Here is a 27862-nt window from a genome sequence, read left to right as displayed (position 1 = left end):
AACCCTGGCTTGTTAGGATCATTCTGTGGTCCATCTTTCATCCTGTTTGCCTTGTTCTTTGTTGTCTGCAGCGGCCATGGGTAAGCAGCTGTAAGGAATATCTTCCCCTGCGTGCGGTAGATGATTTGGAGTGGGCAGCTGGAGAATGTGAGCATGGTAGGCTTGATTGCTAGGAGCAGGAACTGTTCAAAATAAACTATGAGAGCAAACAAATTGGCTAATCTTGTTTTGTAGCAAGGCCTTCTGAAAGAAAATGGTTACTTTGAAAAAATAGTGGAATTGTCCTCACTATTTGTAGGGGTGCATTTGTCTATCTAAGAGTAGTTGTCAAAGGAAACCACTGAACAGAATCTTAAAAGTACTGAACTTTTCATTTCATTATAGTGCTGTTCTGTTTGTGTGACAAAATAGTTTTGAAGTTTAAGTCACTTGCATTAGTGTGCTTAAATATATATATGTATGTTTGTATTTCTCATATGTATGTATGTATGGTGCGTGCTCAGTTGTGTCCAGCACTTTGTGATCCTATGAGCTGTAGCCTGCCAGGCTTTTCTGTCCATGGGATTTTCCAGGCAAGAATACTGGATTGGGTTGCCATCTCCTCCTCAAGGGGAAGTTTCCGACCTGGGGATCGAACCTGGATCTCTTGTGTTGCCTGCATTGGCAGGTGAATTCTTTCCACTGAGCCACTTGGGAAACCTGTTTGTATTGTTTAGTTCTTGGCAAATACAAAGGGGTAGGAGAGTGATTTTGACTAAACTGGCCTAGACAGTTCTTTTTTTGATTGCTAAATATGCTATCTTGGAAGACGGTTTCTGTTAACATTTCTTCAAACCTCTTATACAGGTAGCAAAATATAGATGACGAAGGTTGCCAGAAGTTCTGTTGAAAATCTTTTGTAATTATTTGGTTTTCTTTGAAAGCCTGTGTGCATGCATGTAGACTGGTTTTGCAAAATGTGTGGTTGTATTCCTTTTAGCATTCACTGTGGTGTTAGTCTGTTTGCCCCTTAAAGGTTCCTTGCCCTGCTTTCCTCCCCATATAACTTCCGGTTAGTTTTTGATCACAAGCCAAGACTTGCTTAGTAAGGGTATCCTTTGCTGAATGAAAATAGGGTAAGATGTTACTGTCTCTCAAATGTGTTATATAGAAATCTTACATATTTGTCATGTTTATTCATATCAGCAAACATAATAGATGGAGTTTATATGCTGTGGGATTTCTTTTCTGGAATAAATAAGCTTTATTGTTTTTGGCAGTTAAAAAACAATGCAGAACAATAAAAAAGGTAAAAGGCCCTCACTTAGATAACTACTACTTTTCCCAGCAATACACAAGCTCCTATTTGAGCTTAAAAATGTAATCCTATTTTATACAGTTTGCCGATAACTTGCGTCACTTATATATTATGGCTCTCTTTCTGTGAACACGTGGATTACTCTTTAACTGGCTATATATTTCTCACTTTATGAATGTTCTAGAGTAGGTAGTTTGTTAAGCTAAATATTTGGGAAATTTTCCATTCTTTTGTTTTGTTGTTCGTTGTCTGCATATAAATGTTTATATAATTATCAGATTATTTCCTCTGAATAAAAACCAAAAAGTAGAATTACTGGGCCAGAAGTTTTGAACCAATATAAAATTTGGACACTATTTCCAGGTAGACTTACTGGAAGGTTAGAATGGATGGATGTTCATCACAACTGAAAATACCTGATTATTCTACCATAACTATTGGCTGTTGATTTTTTAAAAAATTTATCAAAGCTTAGAGGTGGAAAATAACTTGCTTTAATGCGTTTTTTTTTCACATCCAATCATTTTATGCACGTACATTTATTTGGATAACGATTTTTTTTAAGTTTAAAATAGTTATTGCTTAGTTTGAAATTGAATCACTTCAGATCCCTGTGGATTTGGAAAATTATGGAAAAGTAAATAGAAATGAATGGGTCAGTTTTGGGATCTCCCAGCAACATTCTGATGGATATCCTAATACTCATATCTGTAAGAACATAGTGTTTCATTCTTTTCTCCATGATTTTTCTGCGTATGATTTGATTTGTGGGAGAAAGGAGGTTGTATAAATCATTTAACTTCTCATTAGAACAGGTCTTCGGGGGCTGAAATTTTCTGTATTTAAAAACTAACCTCAAATTTGTCAACCACTAAATTCTTTAAGATGGTTATCTTAGACAACTGAATATCGAAAATTGTATTTCCTGAGATTTTAGGGTAAAGTCTTACAGTCTTTGAACTAGTTCTGTATATTCTAGGTGTTTGGCCAACTACTGAGGTAGGTGGGGATGGTATAGAGTGGGAGCTTGGGGAAATAACATTTGCTTTATTCTTATCAGTATAGAAAAAGGCTCTGTCGTGGGACAACATACAGTATGTTGTCAGTTAGGCTAGTGCTGTAATCTTTTGTGCTTTCCATAGCAATAGGAACCTAGCAAGAGATTTGTTGTCTTTGTCATCAGAAAGTACAGTATATTTATGGAGAAGAATTAGAATGGTAGGCATGCAAGGTGTAAGGTAGGGGTAATTAGTTTCAAAAGATAAATACATACACCCTTGATGATTGTACACACTTTAAATGACAGCTCTGAATAAATGCTCTTATTTTCGGTAGACTTCATGGGAGACTGTAGGAGGGAAGAAAAAGAATTTTGGAAAAGAAAGTTCAGAAAACAAAGAGAATAGAGAGAAGAGAAGTGAGAGAGAAGTGAGCCGTGGACGTGGAAACAACAACCGGAAAGTAAGAGGTGGCAATCGTGGGAGAGAGTGTAAGTACAGACCTTTAGCCTCAGCTTTGCTTTATAAAAATTTTCATGCATACTAAAAAGCTGTCAGAATGATTCAGTGAATGTCCATAAATCCACTTCCTTAATGCAATATTTGTTAATATAAGTAACACTTAGCTACAACTGAGTAGTTTGTTAGAAACCCAGCTGATGCGGTTTCATATTAGCACTGACCTGGGCTGTAGGTAGTTCTGTTGTGTCTTAAGGCTGCCTTCTCTAATCTAGTGCATCTTCTAATTTTAAAGAAGGGTTTTTTTGTTGGCAGATAGATAAAGCTGTTTATTCTTCCCTACTTACGGATATTCATGGTATTTGCAGGGTTTAGATTAAGAGGAAAGTTGTTGAATAGGAAAGATTTTTCTCAGTACTTTCCATTCAACTCAGGTTTTGGCATCATTCACCCAGAATGACACTACCTTCTGTGCAGGCATACCAAAGTAGCTAAATTATGGATGAATAGAATATAAATATTTAACATGTCCCCTTACAAACTTTCGCTAGTTTATTCCACAGATGTTTATCGAGTATCTACAATGTAGAAGAAATTCTTAAAGGCATACAGCAATGAAGGCATACAGTCTTCTAAGACTTTTAAAAAACATATATACTTTTATTTATGTATTTATTTGGCTGTGCTGGGTCTTAGTTGTGGCATGCCAGATCTTTAGTTGCAGGCATGTGGGATCTAGTTCCCTGACCAGGGATTGAACCTGGGGCCCCTGCAGACCTGGAAACACAGAATCTTAGCCACTGGACTACAGGAAAGCCCCTGCCCTTCTAAGACTTTTAAGGGAAGTAGTGTGAGATGTAATAATAAAAAAGAGTAACATTTCATATTAATATTACAGTATTTTAATGGCATTATGTAGAAATAATGTTCTGGGGAAAAACAAAGGCAGAGAGATGGGAATTACAAATAGGGGTTTGACAACTTTAAAGAGAGTGCCCATGGAAGGCCTCACTGACAACTCGCAGAGTTAAGCCCTGAAAGAGGGGAGCAAGCTGTGCCAGTATTGTTTATAAATATTCTATATTATATAGAGTCACTAATGCCAATATAGGAATGAGGAGAAGAAAAGACTGTGTTAACAGTTAACTTCCCCAAGAACTCAGTATTTCCTTGGTATTACAGTTGGCTAGTCTTTGCCTTTCCAGGTTTTGAACATAACCAATGAGCAAATTTTGTTGTATATCGTTGCATAACAAAGGTAGTTTTTTGGAAGTAAACTTAACTTTATGGGAGGGTAAGTCCAAACAACAAAAAAAGTAGTATGTCATTTTGATTTCTTTTTGAATTTTCACCTACAAATTAAGCAAGTTCTTCTGTCACTTTTTTGAGCCACTCTGGCTTGGTTTTGTTTATCTTATTTTCTAAACCCTTTGGTTAAATTTTAACCTTTTTTAAAACACATCTTTGTTGTTGTTGAGGGGCAGAAGGAGTCTTTTTGTCCTTGTCTTTAGTAGCTGTTTGCTCTTTTCCACTTTAGTTAGAGGTGAAGAGAACGGAATTGATTGCAATCAAGGGGACAAGCCTTCGGATCGAGGCAAGCGAACTCGTGGTAGAGGTAAGAGAATGAGGAGGAAGGAGATACTTGTGATGGGGAGAAGGAGGCAGGCTGTTCATATACTCAGTTCACTAAGGGCAGTGTACTCGGAAAGAACGGTTGATCTGAAATGTTTTGATTCATTTACTGATGCCTATAAGTGAAATATTTGAATTATATAATTTTGAGGAACCATGTTGGTGGTTTTCAGATGAGCTGAGAAAGGCCCTTTGTGTGAATAATTTAAAATTTGAAGCTCTGACCAAAAAGTTACTAAGTTCTCCTGTGTTGGACTTTAACAGATGTGTTTTACCCATATGATAATAGTTTTAAAATTATTTGCCCATTGGTTACCCCCATCCAGAAAATACAACAGTGTTTTCTGTTAGTGATCATTTCTTTGCATTTATTAATTCAGGATGTCATTAAGCCACTTCAAGAATATAGTTCCACATATTTAGAGTTGTAACTGAATTTTCTTACGGTTCTAAAAATCAAGATACATAATGTAGTAGGAATATCTTATTTTGGTTCAGTAAAGCTACCTGAATTGACTGACATTTTGTTTGATCCATTGTTCCACTCAGTTGGACTGTTCTCCAAATGAGCATTTTACAGTGGCAGAATTTCTTTTGATCAGAAATATTAGGGATAGAAATTAATGTAGGTATACTGCATATGCTATCAATTCCCTTGGCTATTCATCCAGTTATCATTACTAAATTTCTACTATGTGGGCCAAAAGTAAATAATTTTCAGAGATCAGAAAAGGGCAGAATTATATACTAATTTGTTGGGCACAGTGAAAAGAAGGTTGTGCTTTAAAAACAGATTTCAATTGTAATTTCCTTTTCTAGATTTTTTTCTTATTAATTTCAAGCACAGAAAAATGGAGAGAATAAATGAACCCCGAGTCCCTTCATGTTTAGTCAGTAATGTTTAAGGATTTTAGCTCTATATCTGCAGAAATATTTAAAGTAGATTTTTGTGGATATTTTATCATATATTACTGTGGTAAGCACCTGTAAAAAACGTTTGTGATTTTGTATGTAACCATAATGCTGTTTTCACACTTAAAAATATCATTTAATAATCTATACATATAGTTTCCTGATTATTTAAAAAAATGCCTTTGTAATTGCTTTCTTTTTCTTAAAAATTTTTTTTTATTTGGCCGTATCAGGTCTTACTTGAGAGCAAGGGGGATCTTTCTTTGCAGTGCGTGGGCTTCCCTCTCTAGTTGCGGTTCACTGCGTCCAGAGTGCTCAGTTAACAATGCAGGTTTAGCTGCCTGACCACATGTTGCACAACCAGTGCTTCAAAAGTTGAAAAAATTGGTCTTTTTGTCTCATGCTCCATACTCACGTGACCTCTCAGCAATTGACTACCACTTCTTCAAGCACCTCGACAACTTTTTGCAGGGAAAATGCTTCCACAGTCAACACAAGGCAGAAAATGATTCCCAAGAGTTCATCAAATTCTGAAACATGGATTTTTACGCTACAGTAATAAACTTATTTCTCATGGCAAAAACATGTTGACTGTAATAGTTCCTATTTTGATTAATAAAGATGTGTTTGAGCCTAGTTACAGTGATTTAAAATTCATGGTCTGAAACCACAATTACTTTTCCACCAACCTAATATTTACTGGATTACACAATATACACAGAAGTGCTCAGGGTATGGTTTTAACATTTTATTTAAAAAAAAAAAAAGCAGAGTTTTGTAGAGTGTTTACCCAGAGTTCCCAAACTTTGTAATATTTTGCTACATTTGCATTGCCATTTTCTCTCTATATGTACATATTTTTTTTTCTTGAAACCATTGTGTGTGGATTTCAAACGTAATGCCATTTTACCCCTAAATATTTCAGTGTGTAAACTCCTAAGAAAAAAGATACTGCTTACAGAACTACCTTAAAATTATAAAATCAAGAAATTACTGTTGTTACAGTCTATTGGCCTTATTCAAAACTTTCCAGCTCTCCTGCTAATGTCCTTCAGTTCAGTTCAGTTCAGTTCAGTCGCTCAGTCGTGTCTGACTCTTTGCAACACTGTGAATCGCAGCACGCCAGGCCTCCCTGTCCATCACCAACTCCCGGAGTTCACTCAGATTCACGTTCATCGAGTCAGTGATGCCATCCAGCCATCTCATCCTTTGCCGGCCCTTTCTCCTCCTGCCCCCAATCCCTCCCAGCATCAAAGTCTTTTTCCAGTGAGTCAACTCTTCGCATGAGGTGGCCAAAGTACTGGAGCTTCAGCTTTAGCATCATTCCTTCCAAAGAACACCCAGGGCTGATCTCCTTCAAAATGGACTGATTGGATCTCCTTGCAGTCCAAGGGACTCTCAGGAGTCTTCTCCAACACCACAATTCAAAAGCATCAATTCTTCAGTGCTCAGCCTTCTTCACAGTCCAGCTCTCACATCCATACATGATCACTGGAAAAACCATAGCCTTAGACGAACGTTCGTCGGCAAAGTAATGTCTCTGCTTTTGAATATGCTATCTAGGTTGGTCATAACTTTTCTTCTAAGGACTGGTATTAGAATTCATTAATTTTTTCATGAAATAATTATTGTGGCACATTTATAATCGGACTTTTTTGCTAAAGCAAAGCTAATATATGAGACATGATGATAGACTCTATGCTTTCTTCCTCTTTGAATTCCTGGGGCATTTGCTGTTGTCATTTGACTCATTTATGCTACTTTACAGTTGGGGAAGATGTATTCCTATCTTTCTGTAGATGAAGCATGAACCAGGGACAACTTGCCTGAGTCCTAAGTCTCTGAGTGAAGCAATCCCCAGAGATGCCTTATTGGGCTGAACTGGTCTCTGGGCAGATGAGCAGCTTATCGTCAACACAGCAGCCATCTTTATCTGGCTGCTTCAAAAATCTGGAAACTTTTGCCAGTACAAAAAACTTTAAAACTAACTTTAACTAAACTTCAAAATCTTTAGGATCTTAAAGATCATGACCTGGAGTGTGCAGTGATAAATTCAAGTGCCCACAGTTTCTGGCAGATTTGGCTGTTATCAAAGCCCTGCTTACAGTCTCCTGGGGATGAGAGAGGGATTGTTTTCTGTTTTTTTTTAGGTTGCACATGTTTGGTCCTGGGGGAGTATCTGTTATTTGGATTTGCCTGTTCTAGTAAAGATGATTAGGTGTCCTCTGTGTTTTCGCTTTTTTCAAGGAAAGTGAGCGACTCTTCTACTCTGGTTCTCAGTGTAATACATAATATTAAACAATTAAAAACTTGAGCAGTTATTCAACATAGATGTAGTACAGAGTCCCTAAAGAGACCTATATGAGTACAGTTTTAGCATTTATCATAACATTGATTTATTCTTTATGATTATCTACTTTAATCTTGTTTTTCTGTATTTTATGAACCCAGGTCTGTCTTCTGAGGTATTAGATGAAAACAGGTATTTGTACCAGGTCATGATAAAGGGAAATGTATACATATCAAAAACAATATTGCTGGTAGCATTACTGGCCAGGTGAAAAGGAAAGAACAGTTTTGTTAGCTTGTTAAAATGTATGTGAATATGGGTTTTATTTTTATTTTTTGAATATGTTTCTATTTAGTTTGGCTGCACTAGGCCTTTGCAGCATGTGGGACCTTACGTCTTCATTGTGGCATGCAGGTGCTTTTAGTTGCAGCATGCAGATCTTTAGCTGCAGCATGTGGGCTCTAGTTCCCTGACCAGGGATGCAACCCAGGTCCCCTGAATTGGAAGTATGGTGTCTTAGCCTCTGAACCACTGGGGAAGTCCTGGATTTGATTTTTGAAAATCTGCTGAAGATATTTGGGTTGTTCCTGTTTCGTAGTTGGGTGTGGTTGCTGCTGTCTGGAGACATGGAGATACGTAGTTGGTACTGACTTTTTCCAGGAAACTCGCAGGATTTTTTGAGTTTTGGTCCTTAGATTATGGTTTTTGTTTTTTTTTTAATAAATTTCTTTCTTTTCTTTCATGTACATATTGCTTTCTGGCTCAAGGATTAGATATTATTTAATGATGTCTTAGCAGAATCATTTTTTAAAAATTTACCACTATTAATATTTAACCACTTGTTGGTGCCTTTTGTCACACGGTATGCCATTGAATGGGTGCACTTATCAAGAGCAGTTGTATTGTTTAGATTTCTTCACTGGTAACAGTGTTTATTGTAGCCTAAAATGTTTTACATACTATACAATTCACCCATTTAAATTACATAATTCAGTGGGTTTTAGTATGTTTATAGAATTATGCTAGAGGCAGATTTTATTTTCTTGGGCTCCAAAATCACTGTGGACCGTGACTGCAGCCATGAAATAAAAAGACCGTCCTTGGAAGAAAAGCTATACAAATCTAGACAGTGTATTAAAAAGCAGAGACATCGCTTTGCTGACAGAGGTCAACTATAGTCAAAGCTGTGGTTTTTCTACATTCTTGTACAGATGTGAGAGTTGGAGCAAAAGAAGGCTGAGCGCCAAAGAACTGATGGTTTTAAATTGTGCTGGAAAACACTCTTGAGAGTCCCGTGGGCAGCAAGGAAACTAAATCAGTCAATCCTAAAGGAAATCACCCTGATTATTCATTGGAATGACTGATGCTGAAGCTCCAATATTTTGGCCACCTGATGCAAAGAGGCTACTCATTGGAAAAGACCCTGATGTTGGGAAAGATAGAGGGCAGGAGGAGCAGGGGTGACAGAGAATGGAAGGATTGGATCACCTTAGCAACTCAACAGATATGAGTCTGCGCAAACTCCGGGAGATAGTGAAGGACAGGAAGGAAGCCTGGCATGCTGCGGTTCATGGAGTCACAAAGAGTTGGACAGGACTTAGTGACTGAACGAAAACAATAATACAATTATGCATAATCAAAACTATTGATTCCCAATTCCTTCCTCTTCCTCACCACCCCAATTCCAGCAATAAACAACTGGTGATCTGCTTTCTGTGTTTATAGATTTGTGTGTTCTGGACATACAATGTAAATGGAATCTAGTAGTATGTGCCCTTTCTGACTGGCTTCTTTGACCTAATGTTTTAAAGGTTCATTGATGTTCTACTTCATATCAGCACAATTTTGTAGCATGTATAACTACTTCATTTCTTTTTATAGCCATATAATATTCCATTTTATTCTATACTGAGATTTGCCTTTTTTTTTAAAAAAAGCTTGTATGGTGACTCTCCTCCTCCCATCTTATCATCCTTAACTTTAAGGATAAATTATCTTATTCCTAAATTTAGGGTCGTAATCTTGCCCAAACTTGTACATTGAAAGCTTTCTTTTTTTTTAAACTCTGGTTTCTGACCTTCTTTTAGACTGTGATATGCTGTGTGAAGTCTTACCTTTGCCTTTTGATGATGTTAAAATAGACATTTCTAATAATAGGTATTATTAGAATTCTACTCTTTAGGACATTTCCCTCTGTTCCCCTGTCTCTTGTAGATTTTTGTCAAGATCATATGTTTTAATAGTTTACCTTGGACTACTGGATAAGTTAACTGTACATGATTAAATGTACATTTAATTGTATTAGTATGGTGAATATATCCCTTGACAACAACTTTTCTCTGAATTTGAGTACTCTTAAGTACTGAATGGAATCATGAAATATTTGTCTTTTTGTGACTGGCCTGTTTTCACATAGCAAAATATCCACAAGTTTCAGTCATATTGTAGCATTTATCAAGATTTCTTTCCTTTTTTGAAAAAGAATTACTTACTTTTGGCTAGTCTAGGTCTTTGTTGCTGCGAGGGCTTTCTCTAGTTGTGGCAAGCCGGGGGTACTCTGTAGTTGTGGTGCATGGGCTTCTGGGCTCTAAGCTGTGGGCTTCAGTAGTTGCAGCTCCCGGGCTCTAGAGCACAGGCTCAATAGTTGTGGCACACGAACTTAGTTACTCCGCAGTATACAAAAACACTCTGCTTTCAAATTCTCTTGGAGATACACACACACGCACGCACACACACACACACACACACACACACACACACACACACACACACACACACACACACACACACACACACACACACACACACACACACACACACACACACACACACCCTGTGTTTCCTGCAATGTGACCGTGGGTGTACAAAAACACTGCTTTCAAATTCTCTTGGAGATACACACACACACACACACACACACCGTGTTTCCTGCAATGTGACCGTGGGTGTACAAAAACACTCTGCTTTCAAATTCTCTTGGAGATACACACACACACACACCCCTCCGTGTTTCCTGCAATGTGACCGTGGGTGTACAAAAACACTCTGCTTTCAAATTCTCTTGGAGATACACACACACACACACACACACACACACACACACACACACCGTGTTTCCTGCAATGTGACCGTGGGTGTACAAAAACACTCTGCTTTCAAATTCTCTTGGAGATACACACACACACACACACACCGTGTTTCCTGCAATGTGACCATGGGTGTACAAAAACACTCTGCTTTCAAATTCTCTTGGAGATACACACACACACACACATACCGTGTTTCCTGCAATGTGACCATGGGTGTACAAAAACACTCTGCTTTCAAATTCTCTTGGAGATACACACACACACACACACACACACACACACACACACACACACACCCTCCGTGTTTCCTCCAATGTGACCATGGGTGTACAAAAACACTGCTTTCAAATTCTCTTGGAGATACACACACACACACACACACACACACACAGACACACCCAGAAGCAGAATTACAGGATCATATAATTTTTTTTCCCCTTAAATTTTTTTTTTTTTATTCTGCATTGGACCACAGTTGCTCAGTGGTGAAGAGCCTGCCTGCCAATGCAGGGGACACAGGTTCCATCCCTGGGTCAGGATGATCCCCTGGAGAAGAAAATGGTAACTCACTCCAGTCTTGCCTGGGAAATCCCATGGACAGAGAAGCCTGGTGGTCTATAGTCCATGAGGTCACAAAGAGTCTGATACCACTTAACGACTTCAACAACAACAACAGTTGATTTACAATGCTGTGTTAGTTTCAGGCATACAGCAGAGTGATTCAGTTATACATATATCTATTCTTTTTCCAATTTTCCTCCCGTTTAGATTATTACAGAATATTGAGAGTTCCCTATGCTATAAGGATCATAGAGTTCTATTTTTAATTTTGAGGGGAATTGCCAAACATATTGTTTTCCACAGTGGCTACACTATTGTACATTCCCATCAAACAGTGTACAGAGGCTTCAATTTCTCTCTGTTCTTGCCAACACTTGTTATTTTCTGTCTCCTCCACACACTCACACCCCCGCTTCAGCCATTGTAATTGGTGCTGGGTTTACATAATGATTAGCGATGGTGACAATATTTTCATGTGCTTATTGACCATTTTTACATCATCTCTGGAGAAATATCTATTCAAGTCCATTCCCTGCCCACCACGCCTTTTTTTTTTTTTTTTTTAAGAATTTTGTTTATTTTTGACTGTTCTGGATCTTCGTTGCTGAGAGTGCTTTTCTCTGGTTGCGGCAAGTGAAAGCTACTCCTCTGGTTGCCCTGCACGGTCTTCTGATTGCGATGGCTTCTCTTGTTGCAGAGCGCAGGCTCTAGGGCATGTAAGCTTGAGTAGTTGCGGCACTTGGGCTCAAAAGTTGTGGCACACAGGCTTAGTTGCTCCGTGACATGTGGAATCCTCCCAGATCAGGTATCAGACATTTGTCTTCTGCATTGGCAGGCAGATTCTTTACCTCTGAAACACCAGAGAGGAGACCCCTTGTGCATTTGTTAATCTGGTTATTTGTTAGTAGTAGAATTTTGTTAGTATTCACGATGTTACTTCCTTAACAAATGTATAATGTGCAGATATTCTTTGGGTTGCCTGTTTACTCCGTTCATGTCTTTTGATTCACCTGTTTAAAATCTAATTCTTTCCTCTCTTGCCTTTCATTCTGGGGGTCATATCTAAGAAATTATTACAAAATTCACTGTAATAAGCTTTCACTCTATATTTTCTTCTAAGGGTTGTATAGTTTTAACTCGGGTTTAGTTCATTAATACCCAATTTAGGATTCAGTTAAGAAAAACCAAAGAGTCACTGAATAAAACTGTTTCTTTTGCTTGCTTGCTGTCTTGTTTGCTGCCCTCTTGGTCATTTATCAAAAATCTTACTATTAAAAATGGTATGTAATAGTACCTTCAGCTTCCTTAGTAGATTCCTCTTTTTGTTTCTCATTTCATTTTATAGTAGAGGCTTATGATGTCATGGTGTTTACACTAGATGTGTTTAAAAAGATTCAGAATTTTAAAAAGTATAACCTGCCTATGTTAAGCTGAAGTGTATGTTAAATGTTGTACAAGCAGAATTAAATTCTTTTCTCTCCTTTGAGCTCAGTAGGTATTTGTGTCATTGGGGACCTGCAGATTGGGTGTACTGGTTGGGAATGTTGGTGCTGTTAGGAGCAATGTCAGTAATGTTTGGGCAGGTGTGTAAGGGATGAAGTTAGTAGAGTTATAGTTGTGTGGAAGATAAATATTATTTTTATACTTTTTTGTTTTTAAAGGATTTGGGCGTGGCAGAGGGAGAGGGGCAGGAAGATTCTCAACCCAAGGCATGGGGTAAGTCTTAGCTATCCTGTTTTTGAATTTGATACCTTCTGTTTTTGTCATCTCTAAGGCTTTCCTTCCTCTATCCTGTACCTGATTAACCATTCTGGTGAGTCAGATGTTTTCTATATTTCAAAAGAGAAAATACTAAAGAAATGAAATAGAACAAATGACATTGTATTGCAGTAAGCCTTAGAGCAATTTTTTAGTCCTGGCTTTATTGACATTTTGGATTGGACAGTGGTTTATTGAGGTGGTGGGATTCCCTTTACATTGTAGGATGTTTAGCAACATCCCTGGCCTCTCCCTACTAGATCCCAGTAGCACCCCTCCTCAAGTTGTGACAGTCAAAAATTTCTCCAGACATCGGCCAAATGTTCCCTGGGAGGGAGGTGCACAACCACCCCAGTTGAAAACCATTGCTTAAGAATTATGTTGGTAAATCCAGCAGTTGTCTTTGAATGGTAAGTAAAGGCAATTTTTTTTTTTTTATGAAGAACAATCATTTTTATCTTGAATTGTAATACTGAAAGATGAGTATATTATTTTTAAATAGATGGTATAGTCAGTTATTTACTCATTATTTCTGATTATTCTTTCACTTTTTGCTGTTATCTAAAGCATTAGCCGCCACCCCCCATTATAAAAAGTATTTATGCATCTTATAGAGGCTGTAGGTAGATCATAGTCAAGAAAGAAAAAGTCCTTTGTGTGTCCATAGCTTCCCGGCAGTACTGTTTTGGGTCACTGCCTAGAGATGGTGACTCTTGTCATCTCTTTTCTGCCTAAGCTCCCTGTGGACAAAAGAAGGATGAAAACACAGGAAGCAAATTGGATGGAACATTTGGACATATATTCCCAGCCTTGTAGCTCTGACGGATTTTGTAGATTTTGTCCTCCACTTCAAAAAAAAAAATGCTGTTGTGATTCTTTTTGTCAGTGACACCCCAATAATGCTAAAATATTTTTTTTATAAGTTGTGAAAATTTTGATGATGTTATTTAATTTGGTTCCAGTTAGGCATCTCATGCAGGACACCGTGGTTCAATTCCTGCTTGGAAAGATCCCCTAGAGAAGGGATAGGGTACCCACTCCAGTTTTCTTGTGCTTCCCTGGTGGCTCACATGGTAAAGAATCTGTCCGCAGTGTGAGAGACCTGGGTTCGATCCCTGGGTTGGGAAGATCCCCTGGAGGAGTGCGTGTAACCCACTCCAGTATTCTTGCCTGGAGAATCCCCATGGACAGAGGAGCCTGGCAGGCTACAGTCCATGGAGTTGCATAGAGTTGGACATGAGCGACTAAGCACAGCACGGGCATCTGAATCATGGGTATTTATGGTTTTAATTTAAAAAGAAGCACTGAGCAAAATGTTTTCTTTTTATTTGTATCCATCTAAACAAAATGGATCATTTATTGTAAGAGGTTCAAAGCCAATTTGGATTCTGACTTGGGAAGAAAAGACCTGTTGCCTATTTAGGTCTAGGCTTAGTTGGCATGGGGTGGGTGGGTTTTTTGTTAGAGCCTTTACCCTGCCTAGAACTATTATAGGTCTCCACGCCTACTTTAAGATGCAGAGGACGACAATTTAGGCAAGTAGAAGCATCATACAAGAGTGTATGGAAGTCCCTAGTCAGCCTCTGCTTTTTGGAAGCTCTAGATTTTGATGGCCAGAAGAATTGGCTTATGGTTAAATAGGAGAAGGAGGATGAAGTCTCCTACAGTGGTTCTTGAGAGGGACAGGGCTCATTTCAGGGAAGATGATACACAGTTAATTTTGTGATTATTTCATTTGCCTTTATTTTTTATTTCAAACCCAAGGACATTTAATCCTGCGGACTATTCAGATTCTCCATCTATAGATGGGTGTGGCACAAAACCAGTAGTTTGGGAAGCTGCTCAGAATGGTGCAGATGAGGGAACTGGTAAGTGTCTGTCCTCACCAGAGATGTATTTTAATTGTTTGAGCTCTTAACAATCAAAGATGACATCAAAGTGTGCTGGTGGAGAAAAATGAAAAACAGGTAGCTCTTCTTCCTCTGAGGCTACTCTTAGCTGGTCCTTAGCTCCAAAGTTTCTCATTTACTAAGCTTATTGATAATAAGGTATGTGGTTTTTTCCCTCTTTTGCACTCTGAAGAAGATGCTGTAACAAACCTGTGTAAGGCAGTACAAACCCACACTCAAATCTTGGTGTCAGAGATACAGAGAATAATTTCTTAGTGGCAGACTTCAAACAAAGTATTCACTGTTCACAGTGGTAAACACAAGTATGGCCAGATTAAGAGATTGATGATGATAGGTGAGTTCAGGGTAATAGTTGCTTTTGCAGGTTTTTTTGTATCCTACAACTTCGGGGTTATTTGTTTACTGAAGTTCATAGATAAATACTTGTTAATTGGCTTATTTATTTATTTATTTATTTATTTATTTATTTTTATTTTTATTTTTTTTTTATTTTTATTTTTTTTAATTTTAAAATCTTTAATTCTTACATGTGTTCCCAAACATGAACCTCCCTCCCACCTCCCTCCCCATAACATCTCTGTGGGTCATCCCCATGCACCAGCCCCAAGCATGCTGTATCCTGCATCAGACATAGACTGGCGATTCAATTCTTACATGATAGTATACATGATAGAATGCCATTCTCCCAAATCATCCCACCCTTTCCCTCTCCCTCTGAGTCCAAAAGTCCACTATACACATCTGTGTCTTTTTTGCTGTCTTGCATACAGGGTCGTCATTGCCATCTTTCTAAATTCCATATATATGTGTTAGTATACTGTATTGGTGTTTTTCTTTCTGGCTTACTTCACTCTGTATAATCGGCTCCAGTTTCATCCATCTCATCGGAACTGATTCAAATGTATTCTTTTTAACGGCTGAGTAATACTCCATTGTGTATATGTACCACAGCTTTCTTATCCATTCATCTGCTGATGGACATCTAGGTTGCTTCCATGTCCTGGCTATTATAAACAGTGCTGCGATGAACATTGGGGTACATGTGTCTCTTTCATTTCTGGTTTCCTCGGTGTGTATGCCCAGCAGTGGGATTGCTGGGTCATAAGGCAGTTCTATTTGCAATTTTTTAAGGAATCTCCACACTGTTCTCCATAGTGGCTGTACTAGTTTGCATTCCCACCAACAGTGTAGGACGGTTCCCTTTTCTCCACACCCTCTCCAGCATTCATTGCTTGCAGATTTTTGGATCGCAGACATTCTGACTGGTGTGAAGTGGTACCTCATTGTGGTTTTGATTTGCATTTCTCGGATAATGAGTGATGTTGAGCATCATTTCATGTGTTTGTTAGCCATTCGTATGTCTTCTTTGGAGAAATGTCTATTTAGTTCTTTGGCCCATTTTTGGATTGGGTCGTTTATTTTTCTGGAATTGAGCTGCATAAGTTGCTTGTATGGCTTATTTATTTAATAGAACTCTTTTGAATATTTGTTCCTGATAATATATTTTGATAATATATATTAACTGCTGTGACTATATTTGTAAAAACATACTTTGATACTTCATGAATTATAATCCCAAAGATAAAATCATAGCTCAGTAATTACCTAAAAAAGACAGTGGCACCATCACAGAAGCAGAGAAAACTAGGAATCAAATATACCATAGAGAGGACCAACAAAAGTTATAAAAATGGAAATGAAAGGTTGTTGTTGAGCTGTGAAAGATGCCGGGATTCTTGGCCTCCAGAGGAGAGGAATTCAATCTGGGGCCAATGACAAGGCTTGATCGCTCAGAGCTTTTGTGTAATAAAGTTTTATTAAAATACAAACGAGATACAGAAAGCTTCTGACATAGACATCAGAAGAGGGCAAAAAGAGTGCCCCCCTGCTAGTCTTTAGCCGTTAGCCGGGTGTTTTATGTCTGTTAGAAAGTTACTAATCAGATAATAGAGACACCTCAAGGCTGATGGAGTTTCATCAGGCCCCTCTCCCACAACATGCATTTTTGAGATAGGATGGCATGAGGTGTGTCATCCCCCAGCCATAAAACAATTGATATGAATACTGGTTTGTTAATCTATATCAGCCAAAACTTAGTCTTAGGTGGAACCATTTTGAAGAAAGGCAAATTCCAGAGCAAATACATAGTTTCATTAACATAGCTTAAGAAAAACATTTCCATAAAAAAATGAATTGGTTAGCTCAAGGTTTGAGAAAAGTTAAGTTCAGGTGGAACCAGGTGTCATCATGGCAACACAGAATTTTAAGAGAAAAAAAAAACCTGAGACTTGTTGTTTGTTGTCTCCTGCTGCTTAAGGGAGAGAGAAAAACATCTGACACTTGCAGCCTATTTCCTCTGTTTTGGAGATCCCCTAGCCTTCCTGCCTGTTACCCTCTCAGTAGTTTGAAAACACTAGTAAAACTGATAAGTTTATCATGAGACTGATCAAGGAAAGCAGAAGAAACATAATTGGCTATAGGAATGAGAAAAGGAATATTGATATTATTATAATCTATTATAATTAATATCATAGCTATTAAAAATTGTCAGAAGATATTTTGTTGATAAATTTCTTTCCAACATTTGAAATTATAGATTAATCTCATTCTTCAGCACCAATGTAAAAATTTTAAATCACAATATTGGAAAACAATTCAGTAAACTAGAAAAAGGATATATCGTGGCCATGTTAAGTTTAAACTTGATATTTTAACATTTAAAAAATCAAACTACTCCTAGATATATACCAGAGAGAATGGAAGATACAGGTTCACATAAAAGCTATGTGTTCTTCAATGGATGAGTGAGAAAGAAAAATTATCCAGATTAGTCAGATAGAAGCAGAGGTAGATTGGTAGTTGCTGAGGGCTGGGAATGTTGGGAGAAATGGGGAGTGGCTACAAATGGGTTCTAGAGTTTTTTTGGAGTGATGAAAGTATTCTGGAATAGGTATTGTGATTGTTGTACACCTTGTGAATAGACTGAAAACTAGTCAGTCCTGTGCCCTTAAAGGGTGGATTCAAAAGTCACAGCTAACTTCACATAATTAGTGATGTATAGAATATCTTTTTGTAACAAGATAAAGGACTTTACCTTTTTAAAAAAATATTTATTTTTAATTGAAGGATAATTGTTTCATAGTATTGTGTTGGTTTCTGTCAAACATCAACGTGAATCAGCCATCAGTATACATATATTCCCTCCCTTCAACCTCTCTCCCCATCCCAGCCCTTTAGGTTGTTACAGGGTCCCAATTTGAGTTCCCTGAGTCATACAGCAAATTCAAGGGGCTTACTTTTTTTTTCTTTTGAATAAAGGCAAAAGATTTAGTCAAAACTGAAGAGAAACAGGATTGCCCTCATTATTTCTGAACCATTGAAATAAAGAATGAAAAAGAAAAGGATTGGAAAGGGAGGAAAAAAACCTGTCATCTCTGGCAATGATATAAAATAATCTATAGATAAATTAATGAAGTTAGCTAGAAAGCTTTAAATGATGTAGCTAGTTCACTTAACAGGTAATATTTCTGTAATCAACAGAGAAAATGGGGAAAAAATGTAGCTTCAAAAAATGTCAAATGCCTGTGAAGTCTAATGATATGCAAAATAAGACTTCTATCTATTGAAATGCAAAATATGAAATCTTACGGTACAATGTAAAAATTGAGTGAAGAAACATTAATGAGCAGAACTACCATTTATAGTAATACAAAAGCATGAAACCCCTATGTCTAAATCTGACAAAATATGTGTAAGATTTGTATGTCAAAAATTATGCAACATGAAGATAAATATCAAAGATGATCCATAAAGGAGGTGAGATACTCAGAGGTATTTATGAGTTGGAAGACTCATAAATGTTATTGATATGTTATTAATATATCATTGATATTGTTATTGATATGGCATTTCTCCCCAAATTGATATATAGGTTTGAACATACAAGTTTGTTCAAAATCCTAGCAGGATTTTTTGGTGTCAGTTGATTCTAAACTTGATTGTGAAATTTTTATAGTAAAGCGTAGGTGTGAACATAGTCCAAACAGTTTTGAAAACTAACAGCATTCAAAGACTCACACTCCATGATTTCAAGAAATTACCCTAAAGTTACAGTAATCAAGACTGTGGAATTGCAGATAGATCAATTACATAATACCAAATCTAGAAATAAACACACAGATACAATTGGTTTTGGACAGATGTTCCAAGACAATTCAATACAGTGTACATTATACTGTATATTAAAAAAACAGCCAAAAGTGGATAATAGCTATAGGTGTGAAAGCTGAAACCACAACTTCAAAAGAAAATACTAGCGTAAATCTTAGCCACCTTGGATTAAGGAAAAATTTCTTATATAGGACATAATAAGCATGAGTCTAAAAGAAAAACATGGTTCTTCAGAAGAAAGCAGAATGGAAGACCAAGGCATAATTTAGGAGGAAATATTTATTTAAAACCTCTACGTGAAAAAGGACTTGTATACAGAATATATAAAGAATTCTCAGAAGTCGTTAAGAAGAAAACAAGTAACCCAATGAATATAGCAATTAAAACAACAGAAAATGAAAAAGTTGTGGAAATGGATGGTGATGATGGCTATACCACATTGTGATTACTCAGTGGCAGTGAATTGTAACTTGAAAAAGGTTTGTTGTTCAGTTGCTCAGTTGTGTTCAACTCTTTGTAACCCCATGGACTGCAGCACACCAGGCTTCCCTGTCCTTCAGGGTTAGCATGGTAACCCTAAAAAAGATGAGCATGGTAAATACTATTTACCACATGCACACTATTTTACCACAGTAAAAACTGACATAGAATGGTATACACATTTTTTATCTATGGCAGTTGTTCTGGTATTAAATTTTACTGGAATTATGTGAGGTGTAATCATCGTGGAGACTGAGGCAAAGATAACTTCTTGTGAATTTGTAATTATTTCAAAATAATAAAAAATGAGCAAAAGATTTGAACAGATGCTTCATAAGGGAAGAAACATGGATGGCAATAAGCAAACAAAAATGTGCTCATCATCATTGGTCATTGGGGAAATATAAATGTACAGTGAGTGCGTGCATGGTAAGTAGGCTACCTCCATTCATCCACTAAGACAGCTTTGAAACTGACAGTTCCAGGTGTTAGTGAAGGTGATGGTGTAATTCAAACTTATTCCTGGTGTGAAAGCATACATAGAGATGCTATACAGTCTTAAGATCTCAACCCTGGGTTTTTACTGAAAAGAAATGAAAGCACGTCCATACTAAGACCTGCCTGTGATGTTTATAGTGGCTTTACTTAGAACCTCCACTGAGTTTTAAATTGGATGTTTGAAACAATATTGAATTAATCCATTAACTGCTACTTTTCTGTTTTCTTATTCCTCCTTCTTTTCTTCCTTTTCCTTTTGTCTTTATTTCTTCCCTCTCATCCCTCTAGTTTTCATTTAGAGTAGAAGATTCCTTCCTGGAAAACATTTAGATAAGCAAACTATGTTTGATGCAAAATACAATTAAAGATGTTGTCATCTGATGGGATTCTGGCTATTTCTCTAGAAGCCTCACAGACTGGTATTGTCTTATTGATAACACAGTGTTCTGAGTCTAGCCCACAGCTTCATAGGCTCAGAAGCCTGACTTGAAAGAATGGTAATCAAATCCATCCTTAGGGTCAGACTCAAGATTGACCAAAATGGAAAGACTGAAGGATAGTCAAAATGCAAATTTATAAATACACTAAAAACATACCATTTAAACTGATTGTAATGTTTTCTTTGACAAATGGGAAGGGAACTTGGTGAACATGGGAATGAGAACAAGCATAATTGATGCAAATTGAATGTTTGAGATCTATCTGGCTGGTAAGGTGCATAGTTGGGCCACAAGAGTCTGTCATAGCATGGAGAGCAGAAGTTTCTTTTTCCTTGGACACACAGCATATACTTAGCTGTGAGGCTGTCCCTTCCTTGTTTAATTTACTTACTAATTTCTCTTCTGATGAACTTCTTCTGTCTTATGATGGTAGTTGAAACCTTACATTTTACATTGATCCACAGAACTGGCATCAGATGCTCAAAATGTAGCTCAGAATCTACCAAACAAAAATTCTTTTGGAATCAAAGGTATGGATTTTTAAAAAAATTCCTTAGTTAATATTCTTATACAATTCTTTTAAATAACTTCCCTTTTTATCAAGGCTAGCTAATAAAAATTCATCAGGTGAATGTTTGTAAACTGTTTCTACAATTCCTTGATAAAATAATTATCAGCTTTTGATAATGGAAGTGTTTTTCACACTGGCCTTTTGGGCAGTGCGGAGTTTGGATCATTGTTGCTCCTTTTCCTGTAAGTCTGCCTTATTTGTGTTTTTGATAGAGGACTAACATCAAGTTAAACTGAACACAAAGCATACATTTCAGATTATTGTTTTAAGCTGAAAATAAATGAATGTCATTGAATTTTTCTCATAGTTTGAGGTGAAGCTCTGTAGGTATACAATGGGGGATAAGGTCTTCCTGTAAAAATTTTAATATTCCATAGTAAGATTAGGACCTGACTCTGTAGTCTTCTCTATCTAATGTCATGTAGTTTTTACAGTCCATGTATCTAGGGTGGATCACTGCAACAGTTTGGCCCTGGCTGCTGATACGGGCATTCTTCTCTGTGGCCGGACGTAACGCCTTACCATGTAGGATGTCTGCCTACAACTTCATTCATTGTCTTCTGCCTGCTTTTGAATATACTCAGCTTCTCATCCTCTTCTGCATGGCTTAGTTTGTGTTTTAATTATTTTCATAATACTTCTAAAATGGTAGGCCAGTCTCTTTACATATCATATATAAGAATGTATGTTTTAAATTATTAATTACTGAATTGTACACTTAAAACATCTTGCCACAACTTACATTGTTTTTTTGGGGAAAAAAGGCATATTCTGAACTTAAGGTTAATTTTAATATATTTTAGTTCTTTGTAATTTCTCATCACTGTTTCTCTCTCCTGGAATATCCTTTCATTATATATCTGGTTATTCAGCCTTCAGGATTTTTGCTGTGATTCATCTTCCCCATAAACTTTTGGTTAGCATTCTAGCTTTCCTTAACTTTTGTGTCCTGCAGATTTCCAGTGTATTAATCATGTAATTCATGTAATTTATCATTCACATCACTCACTAAATTTTTAATGGTCTTCTCAGTGAGATATTTCATATCTAGCATCAATGCTTTATGTGTAGGCTTTTAACCCAGTATTATTTGGTTGCTGACTGATGATGAAGGAGATCCTAAGAACAATTCCATCATACATTGTTTCCTATTATAATTTTAATTGCTTTGAAGGTGAAAGTTTTAGGAATGATTTTTGAGGCAGAGTGTTCCTAAATCTCCGTAGATTGAGCCTCAGTTTTTTGTCCAGTTTGCAGTCTTTGGAGTGTTGTCTCCTGTGATGAATGTGACAACATGAATTTGGGGTAGGTGGGATGGAGGTGGCACGGAGGATATTATGTACTGACCAGCTTCAAAACTAGCCCACTTTGTGAACTTTTTTTAAAAAATATAAATTTATTTATTTTAATTGGAGGCTAATTACTTTATAATATTGTATTGGTTTTGCCATACATTGATATGAATCTGCCACGGGTGAACATGTGTTCCCCATTCTGAATCCCCCTCCCATCTCCCTCCCCATACCATCCCTCTAGGTCATCCCAGTGAACTTTTAAAATATACATGTACTGAGACAAAAGTCTGGCAGGAAGTACATTAGAAGGTTGGAGATATATGTGTTAGTACTTAAGAAAGGCACTAGTTAGTACTTAAGAAACCATGATGATAGTGAAGTGTAGGTGGATAGCTTGCCTTGGATCCCTTTAACTTCATGTAAAGCATGCTCTAGAGATGTAAGTTCTGGTACTGATTTCCACTTATGACTGATTGTACCTTGTGTTTTTTAACTTAAGCTATTACATCTTTCTGCTTTTGTTTATGAAAATATTTTAATTCAAAGAGATGTTTTAGGGACAGAAATTGATACTTGCTTTGTGACATTTCTGAGGAAATTATGGAAACCATTTAAAGATAGGATAAATTAGCCAAAGCAGTGGATCAGATTATCGTTTCAAATATTAGAACATTCCTCTATCAAGTTTTACTATTATTACAAGGGTGCATGCAATCGAGAGGGACAGAAGAGTAGGGAGTGCTTTCCTGTAACACACGTGCCCCATGATCCACAGTATTGGTGTGACGTGTGTGGATTTCTCTCACACCAGGGAATGTGTTCATGTTTGAAACATCTCCCTTTTTATAGCCACAAAATAGCATTTTGAGGGTAATATTTTATAAGAAGTCATGTCCCATAAATCCATAGATTCTACTTTTGTTTGCCATAATCAGTCTTGAATTAGGGACATGCTGTTGAAAGCCTTCCACAGAGAAGGCCTCTTTTCTTAGGTTTACAGCATCAGTTTAGTTAATAGGTTACTGACATGATTCCAAGGTAGTTAGATCTGTTCATCTGCCCTTTTTTTCCAGGGGTGTGCCCTTCCTCTTCCCACACACAAACCTCACTGCAGGTCAGATGCTCAATTATTTCTTCCTATTGAAGGAACTGAAAACATTCACACTCCTACTTCGTGATGGTGGTTATAGTCAATATCTTGGTGTGTTTCCTTTTAAAACTGTTTTATCTGGATGTGTTTGTACATATGTTTTAAAATAATGGGAATGGACACAGGATCACTAAGCACTAATATCAGCATATCTGAATTCATACACTTTTCTTCATAGTACTTAATTGTTTTCTATATAGAAGATTATTCTGTAAGAACTGTGTGAACACATTTTCTGCACCTACTTATCAAGGGTATAGCAACAGACTTTATATGAACAGGACTAATGCTCAGCTTTGCTGGAGAACTGTTAGGAAATGATACAGTGGAGCTAATAAACACTTCTCTAAATCTGATAATCTGCCTGAAATGAGGGCCCAAAGCAGAGCTGCCTTATATTGAATTGTATTCTTTTTTAAATAATGTATCATAAGGATCTCCTTGTTAAATATATTTATTTTGCTGTGCCTTACTTTCTTAAGGCAGTGGATGTTATCCAAAAGCAATTTGAGACATGGTTTGTGTGTGTGTGTTTAGTACTTAGCCAAGCTGCATTTGAAAACATGACTGATTTTCTTGAGATAGGTTAAGAACATCATATTTCTTGGATTGTAAACTATATTGCTAATGAGATACGTGATATATCTTGTGCTGTACACAATGGAGAATCATTTGGAATCAGACCTTATTTGACTTTGTGGTATAAACTGTGATTGTCAACAGGGGCCTGGAAGAATTCTGTGGAAGAGTGGACAGCGGAAGACTGGACGGAAGATGTAAGTGTTTAGCATCGGATGTGACTATCTTTCTTTTGGATTCTGGCGGGAACACATGTACTTTTGAGGAAAGCTTGAGATATCTTATGACTATTCTAAACTCCCTTTCAGACTTCTATGGTTAATTTTTTTTTTTAAGCAGATGATTGTCAGAAAGATGTTGGTGTTTCCAGATTTTTGAGAAACTTGGTTTTAAAGCAGCTATTTAAAGATGACCAGGCATTAAATAGGAGCGACATCATTTTTTCACTATCTTTGTTTTATTTGGCCCAATAACCAGCTGATGCTATTACCCTGGCCTGTGAATGATTATTTACTCTTTATAACCTTTTTATTGAAGGAGAGAGTCTATGTTTTAGGTTTAATAAATCATTCTGGTTCTAGGGCCAAGCAATTCCCCTTTCAACTAGACTGACTCTTTGTGTGTTCATTTATTTCACAGACATTTTTGAGTATACTGTACTAGCTTCTTGGTATTAGTAGTGTTCATCTTTAAGTTCTGTGTTCAGCATGCTGCTGCTGCTGCTAAGTCGCTTCAGTTGTGTCCGACTCTGTGCAGCCCCATAGACGGCAGCCCACCAGGCTCCCCCATCCCTGGGATTCTCCAGGCAAGAACACTGGAGTGGGTTGCCATTTCCTTCTCCAGTGCATGAAAGTGAAAAGTGAAAGTGAAGTCACTGAGTCGTGTCCAACTGACCCCATGGACTGCAGCCTACCAGGCTCCTCCGTCCATGGGATTTTCCAGGCAAGAGTACTGGAGTGGGGTGCCATTGCCTTCTCCATAAGATACTCTTAACTATTTTTCTGTTTCACTCTTAAGGTCCAGAACAGAAGTATGTACATGTTAGAGAGTTACAGCTGACTCTGGGTGGGAGAGAATAAAAGGTTTATAAGTACTGACCTTCAAAATTGCATAAAATGACCCAGAGTTTTGGATTTTATTTTTCTTTTTGAGATTATCCTCCCTCTCCGCATTTGTACTTAAATTTTTTGAAAGAAGATACAAAACTGCACTTGAGCTTTCTTTTATCACTATTTTATCTGACTTATTAGGGAGTAAGCTGGATAGGGTGTAAGAAAGGAGAAGGATATACTGCTTTGGAACTTCAGAGACTTAGGTTTTTTTATTTACTTATCTCACATACTAACCATAAGACCTTGGGGTATGTCACCAGATTTTCTGTAACCTGTAATCTGAGGAGAGTGGACAAGATGGGTGGGTAATAGAGTCAGTGGAAGGATGGTACCAGTGATAAGAGGAAGTCAGAGTGAGTAACCTGTGGGCACCATACCTTATTTCAAATAGATCTGTCCTAGTTTTACATGTTTTATGTTACTAGAATTTTTGCTAAGAGTTTGTTGGGAGGAAAAAAAGGCTTCTAGAGCTAAAAGCTTTGTCTGGGGCAGCAGGCAGGATAGAAAGCCAGCCAGCTATCAGAGGGTGGATGACTTATATTCATATTCTAGCTGGGTTGACCTGTTGACCTTAGATGAGGCACCTTTACTTACCTTTCTTAGCCTCCTATTTTTCATCCCTAAAATGATTATCATAATAACCATCCTGCCTAACTGATGGGGTTTTTCTGTGCTTCAGGTGAGGTCTTAAGATGTAAGTCGCCTAATATGCAGTTCAAATGCACACATATATAGGTAGTAATACTCTGCTGTGTAGGCTGTGTTGTATCACAATAGAATTACTGAAAAGAATTACAGTAGGGAATTTAGAAATCTTTTAAAAAATTTTTCCTGAAAACTTTAAACTTTTTATTTTCTATTGGGGTATATAGCCAATTAACAGTATTGTGGTTTCAGGTGAACAGTGAAGAGACTTGGCCATACATATACATATATCCATTCTCTCCGAAACCCCCTTCCCATCCAGGCTAGGACGTATCATTGATCAGAGTTCCATGTGCTATACAATAGTGGACATCTTCTTTTCCAGGAAATACCAAAATTACTTAAAAGTTTCTGACATTTACAAAGTAATAGTGATTGAATGGTGAGTTATCTAAAATGCAGATCCCGAGTTCCTTCTAGAGCTTAGGAGGAGAAAACAATGCAAGTTTTCTGTTCTGTAGCGGATAAGATAGGATTTCAGTGATAAATGTATAATAGTTCTTATTTACCTTGAACTTTATATTTTAAGGCTTTAGATCTTCTGTTACTACTTTTAATAGAATTACTCCTTAATTGCTTCTTTCTCTTAATTTAACTCATAAAAGATTCTTTAGCAAAAATAGATTCCGTGGAATTCTTAAGATACTATCTTGAAATAGAGTGCAGTGCATAGTATAAGCCTTTCTTGTTGAAACAGTGTAATGAATTTAGCACTTTTTGTTTTTATGGAAAGTGAACACCTAACTGCCTCCTCTGCTCCTGCCTTAATATTAATGTCTGAGGAAGTCTGATTTTAATTCTGAGGCACTTAGCATTGTTAAGAATAGCATTTTCATTAGTTTTCAACATTGTCATTAGATCAACAGTATTAACGTTTACAAGACCGTGCCCCATTTTGAAAATATAAGTCTGCCTTTCAGCAGTGTCAGTTGAGGTTTCAAGAAATTGTATCCTGTGCGCCTTAAAACAATATGCATGAAACTCAAAAGGATTATGTTCAGTGAAAAAAAAAAATCACAAAAAAGATTGTATGTTTAAAAATTCCACTTAAAATTCTGGAAAATACAGCTTAAGCTATAATGACAGAAAGCACACCTATGGCTGTCTAGGGACAAAAGTGAGTACCCAAGGAATTGATTACACAGGGATAGGAGCGAACTTTTGGGGTAATAGATATTGTCTTGATTTTGTGATGGAGTATATATATGACACACCTTATTCAGTTATTCAGTTTGAATATCCAGTTTATTATTTGTGTTACACCTCAATAATATTTTGATAAAAGCAGTAAGGAAATCCGTGACTAGTAAATCTATTACTAATAAAGAAAATACTAAAGCCACCTGTCTTTAGGAAAAGAGAATGTCAGTAATTTACCTTTTCAAACTTTTCCTACTCATTTTTGGTGTTTATAGTAACATTAGTGGTAGTTTTTATAGGAGTTCTCATTTAGTATAATGTGAAGTAGAATAGTGAGACTGGGACTTAAACTATTATCTGACTTTACTTCACTTTCTTGTTGCCCTGACGTGGAATCCTTATTGTGGAATTATCCATCTAAAATTATCTTCACCTTAAGAAAATTACATGGCCATGATCACTTGTTTATTTCTTTTCCTTTAGACTGCCTTTTGGGTGAACTAGAAGAAGAGTACTGATGACTAAAAATTATCAGGAATTTGTTACATTGTTTGGTTTTATATTATATAAAATAAGATTAAAATGTTTTTAATCCTCTTGTTACAGCTTTCTGAAACAAAGGTCTTCACTTCCTCATCTGTTCCAGCAGAGAATCATGTCACACCTGGGCAAAGGTAAATGCTTTTCCCCACCTTTTTAAATTCAGAGCAGAATTAAAATTTCTTGCAGTAGGAGAGTGGTTTTCTTCTTTAGATCTCTCTATTTTTTACCCTTTTCTTGAATCTTTCTGTTTTTCTCTTTTCTATCTAAGACTTC

General features: G+C 36.9%; 1 protein-coding gene across 3 annotated transcripts in view; it reads left to right on the top strand.

Moving 5' to 3' along the window:
• Window positions 1-27862, top strand: part of UBAP2 (ubiquitin associated protein 2) — a 115691-nt gene that overhangs the window by 52306 nt on the left and 35523 nt on the right. For 2 of the 3 annotated variants that reach the window (XM_068973928.1, XM_068973929.1), the window contains 6 exons: window positions 2633-2786; window positions 4292-4369; window positions 12900-12954; window positions 14761-14864; window positions 24234-24286; window positions 27653-27720. In XM_068973928.1, the coding sequence (XP_068830029.1) occupies window positions 2633-2786; window positions 4292-4369; window positions 12900-12954; window positions 14761-14864; window positions 24234-24286; window positions 27653-27720 (512 nt within the window). Of the gene's footprint in view, window positions 1-2632; window positions 2787-4291; window positions 4370-12899; window positions 12955-14760; window positions 14865-20958; window positions 21025-24233; window positions 24287-27652; window positions 27721-27862 lie in introns of all 3 variants that reach the window. The other variant, XM_068973927.1, reaches the window with a different exon arrangement.

Source organism: Capricornis sumatraensis, chromosome 6, assembly GCF_032405125.1.
Source record: "Capricornis sumatraensis isolate serow.1 chromosome 6, serow.2, whole genome shotgun sequence".
Taxonomy (NCBI): Eukaryota; Metazoa; Chordata; class Mammalia; order Artiodactyla; family Bovidae; genus Capricornis; species Capricornis sumatraensis.
The sequence above is the reverse complement of the archived record's forward strand: the minus strand, read 5'-3'. Positions and strand labels throughout refer to the sequence as shown.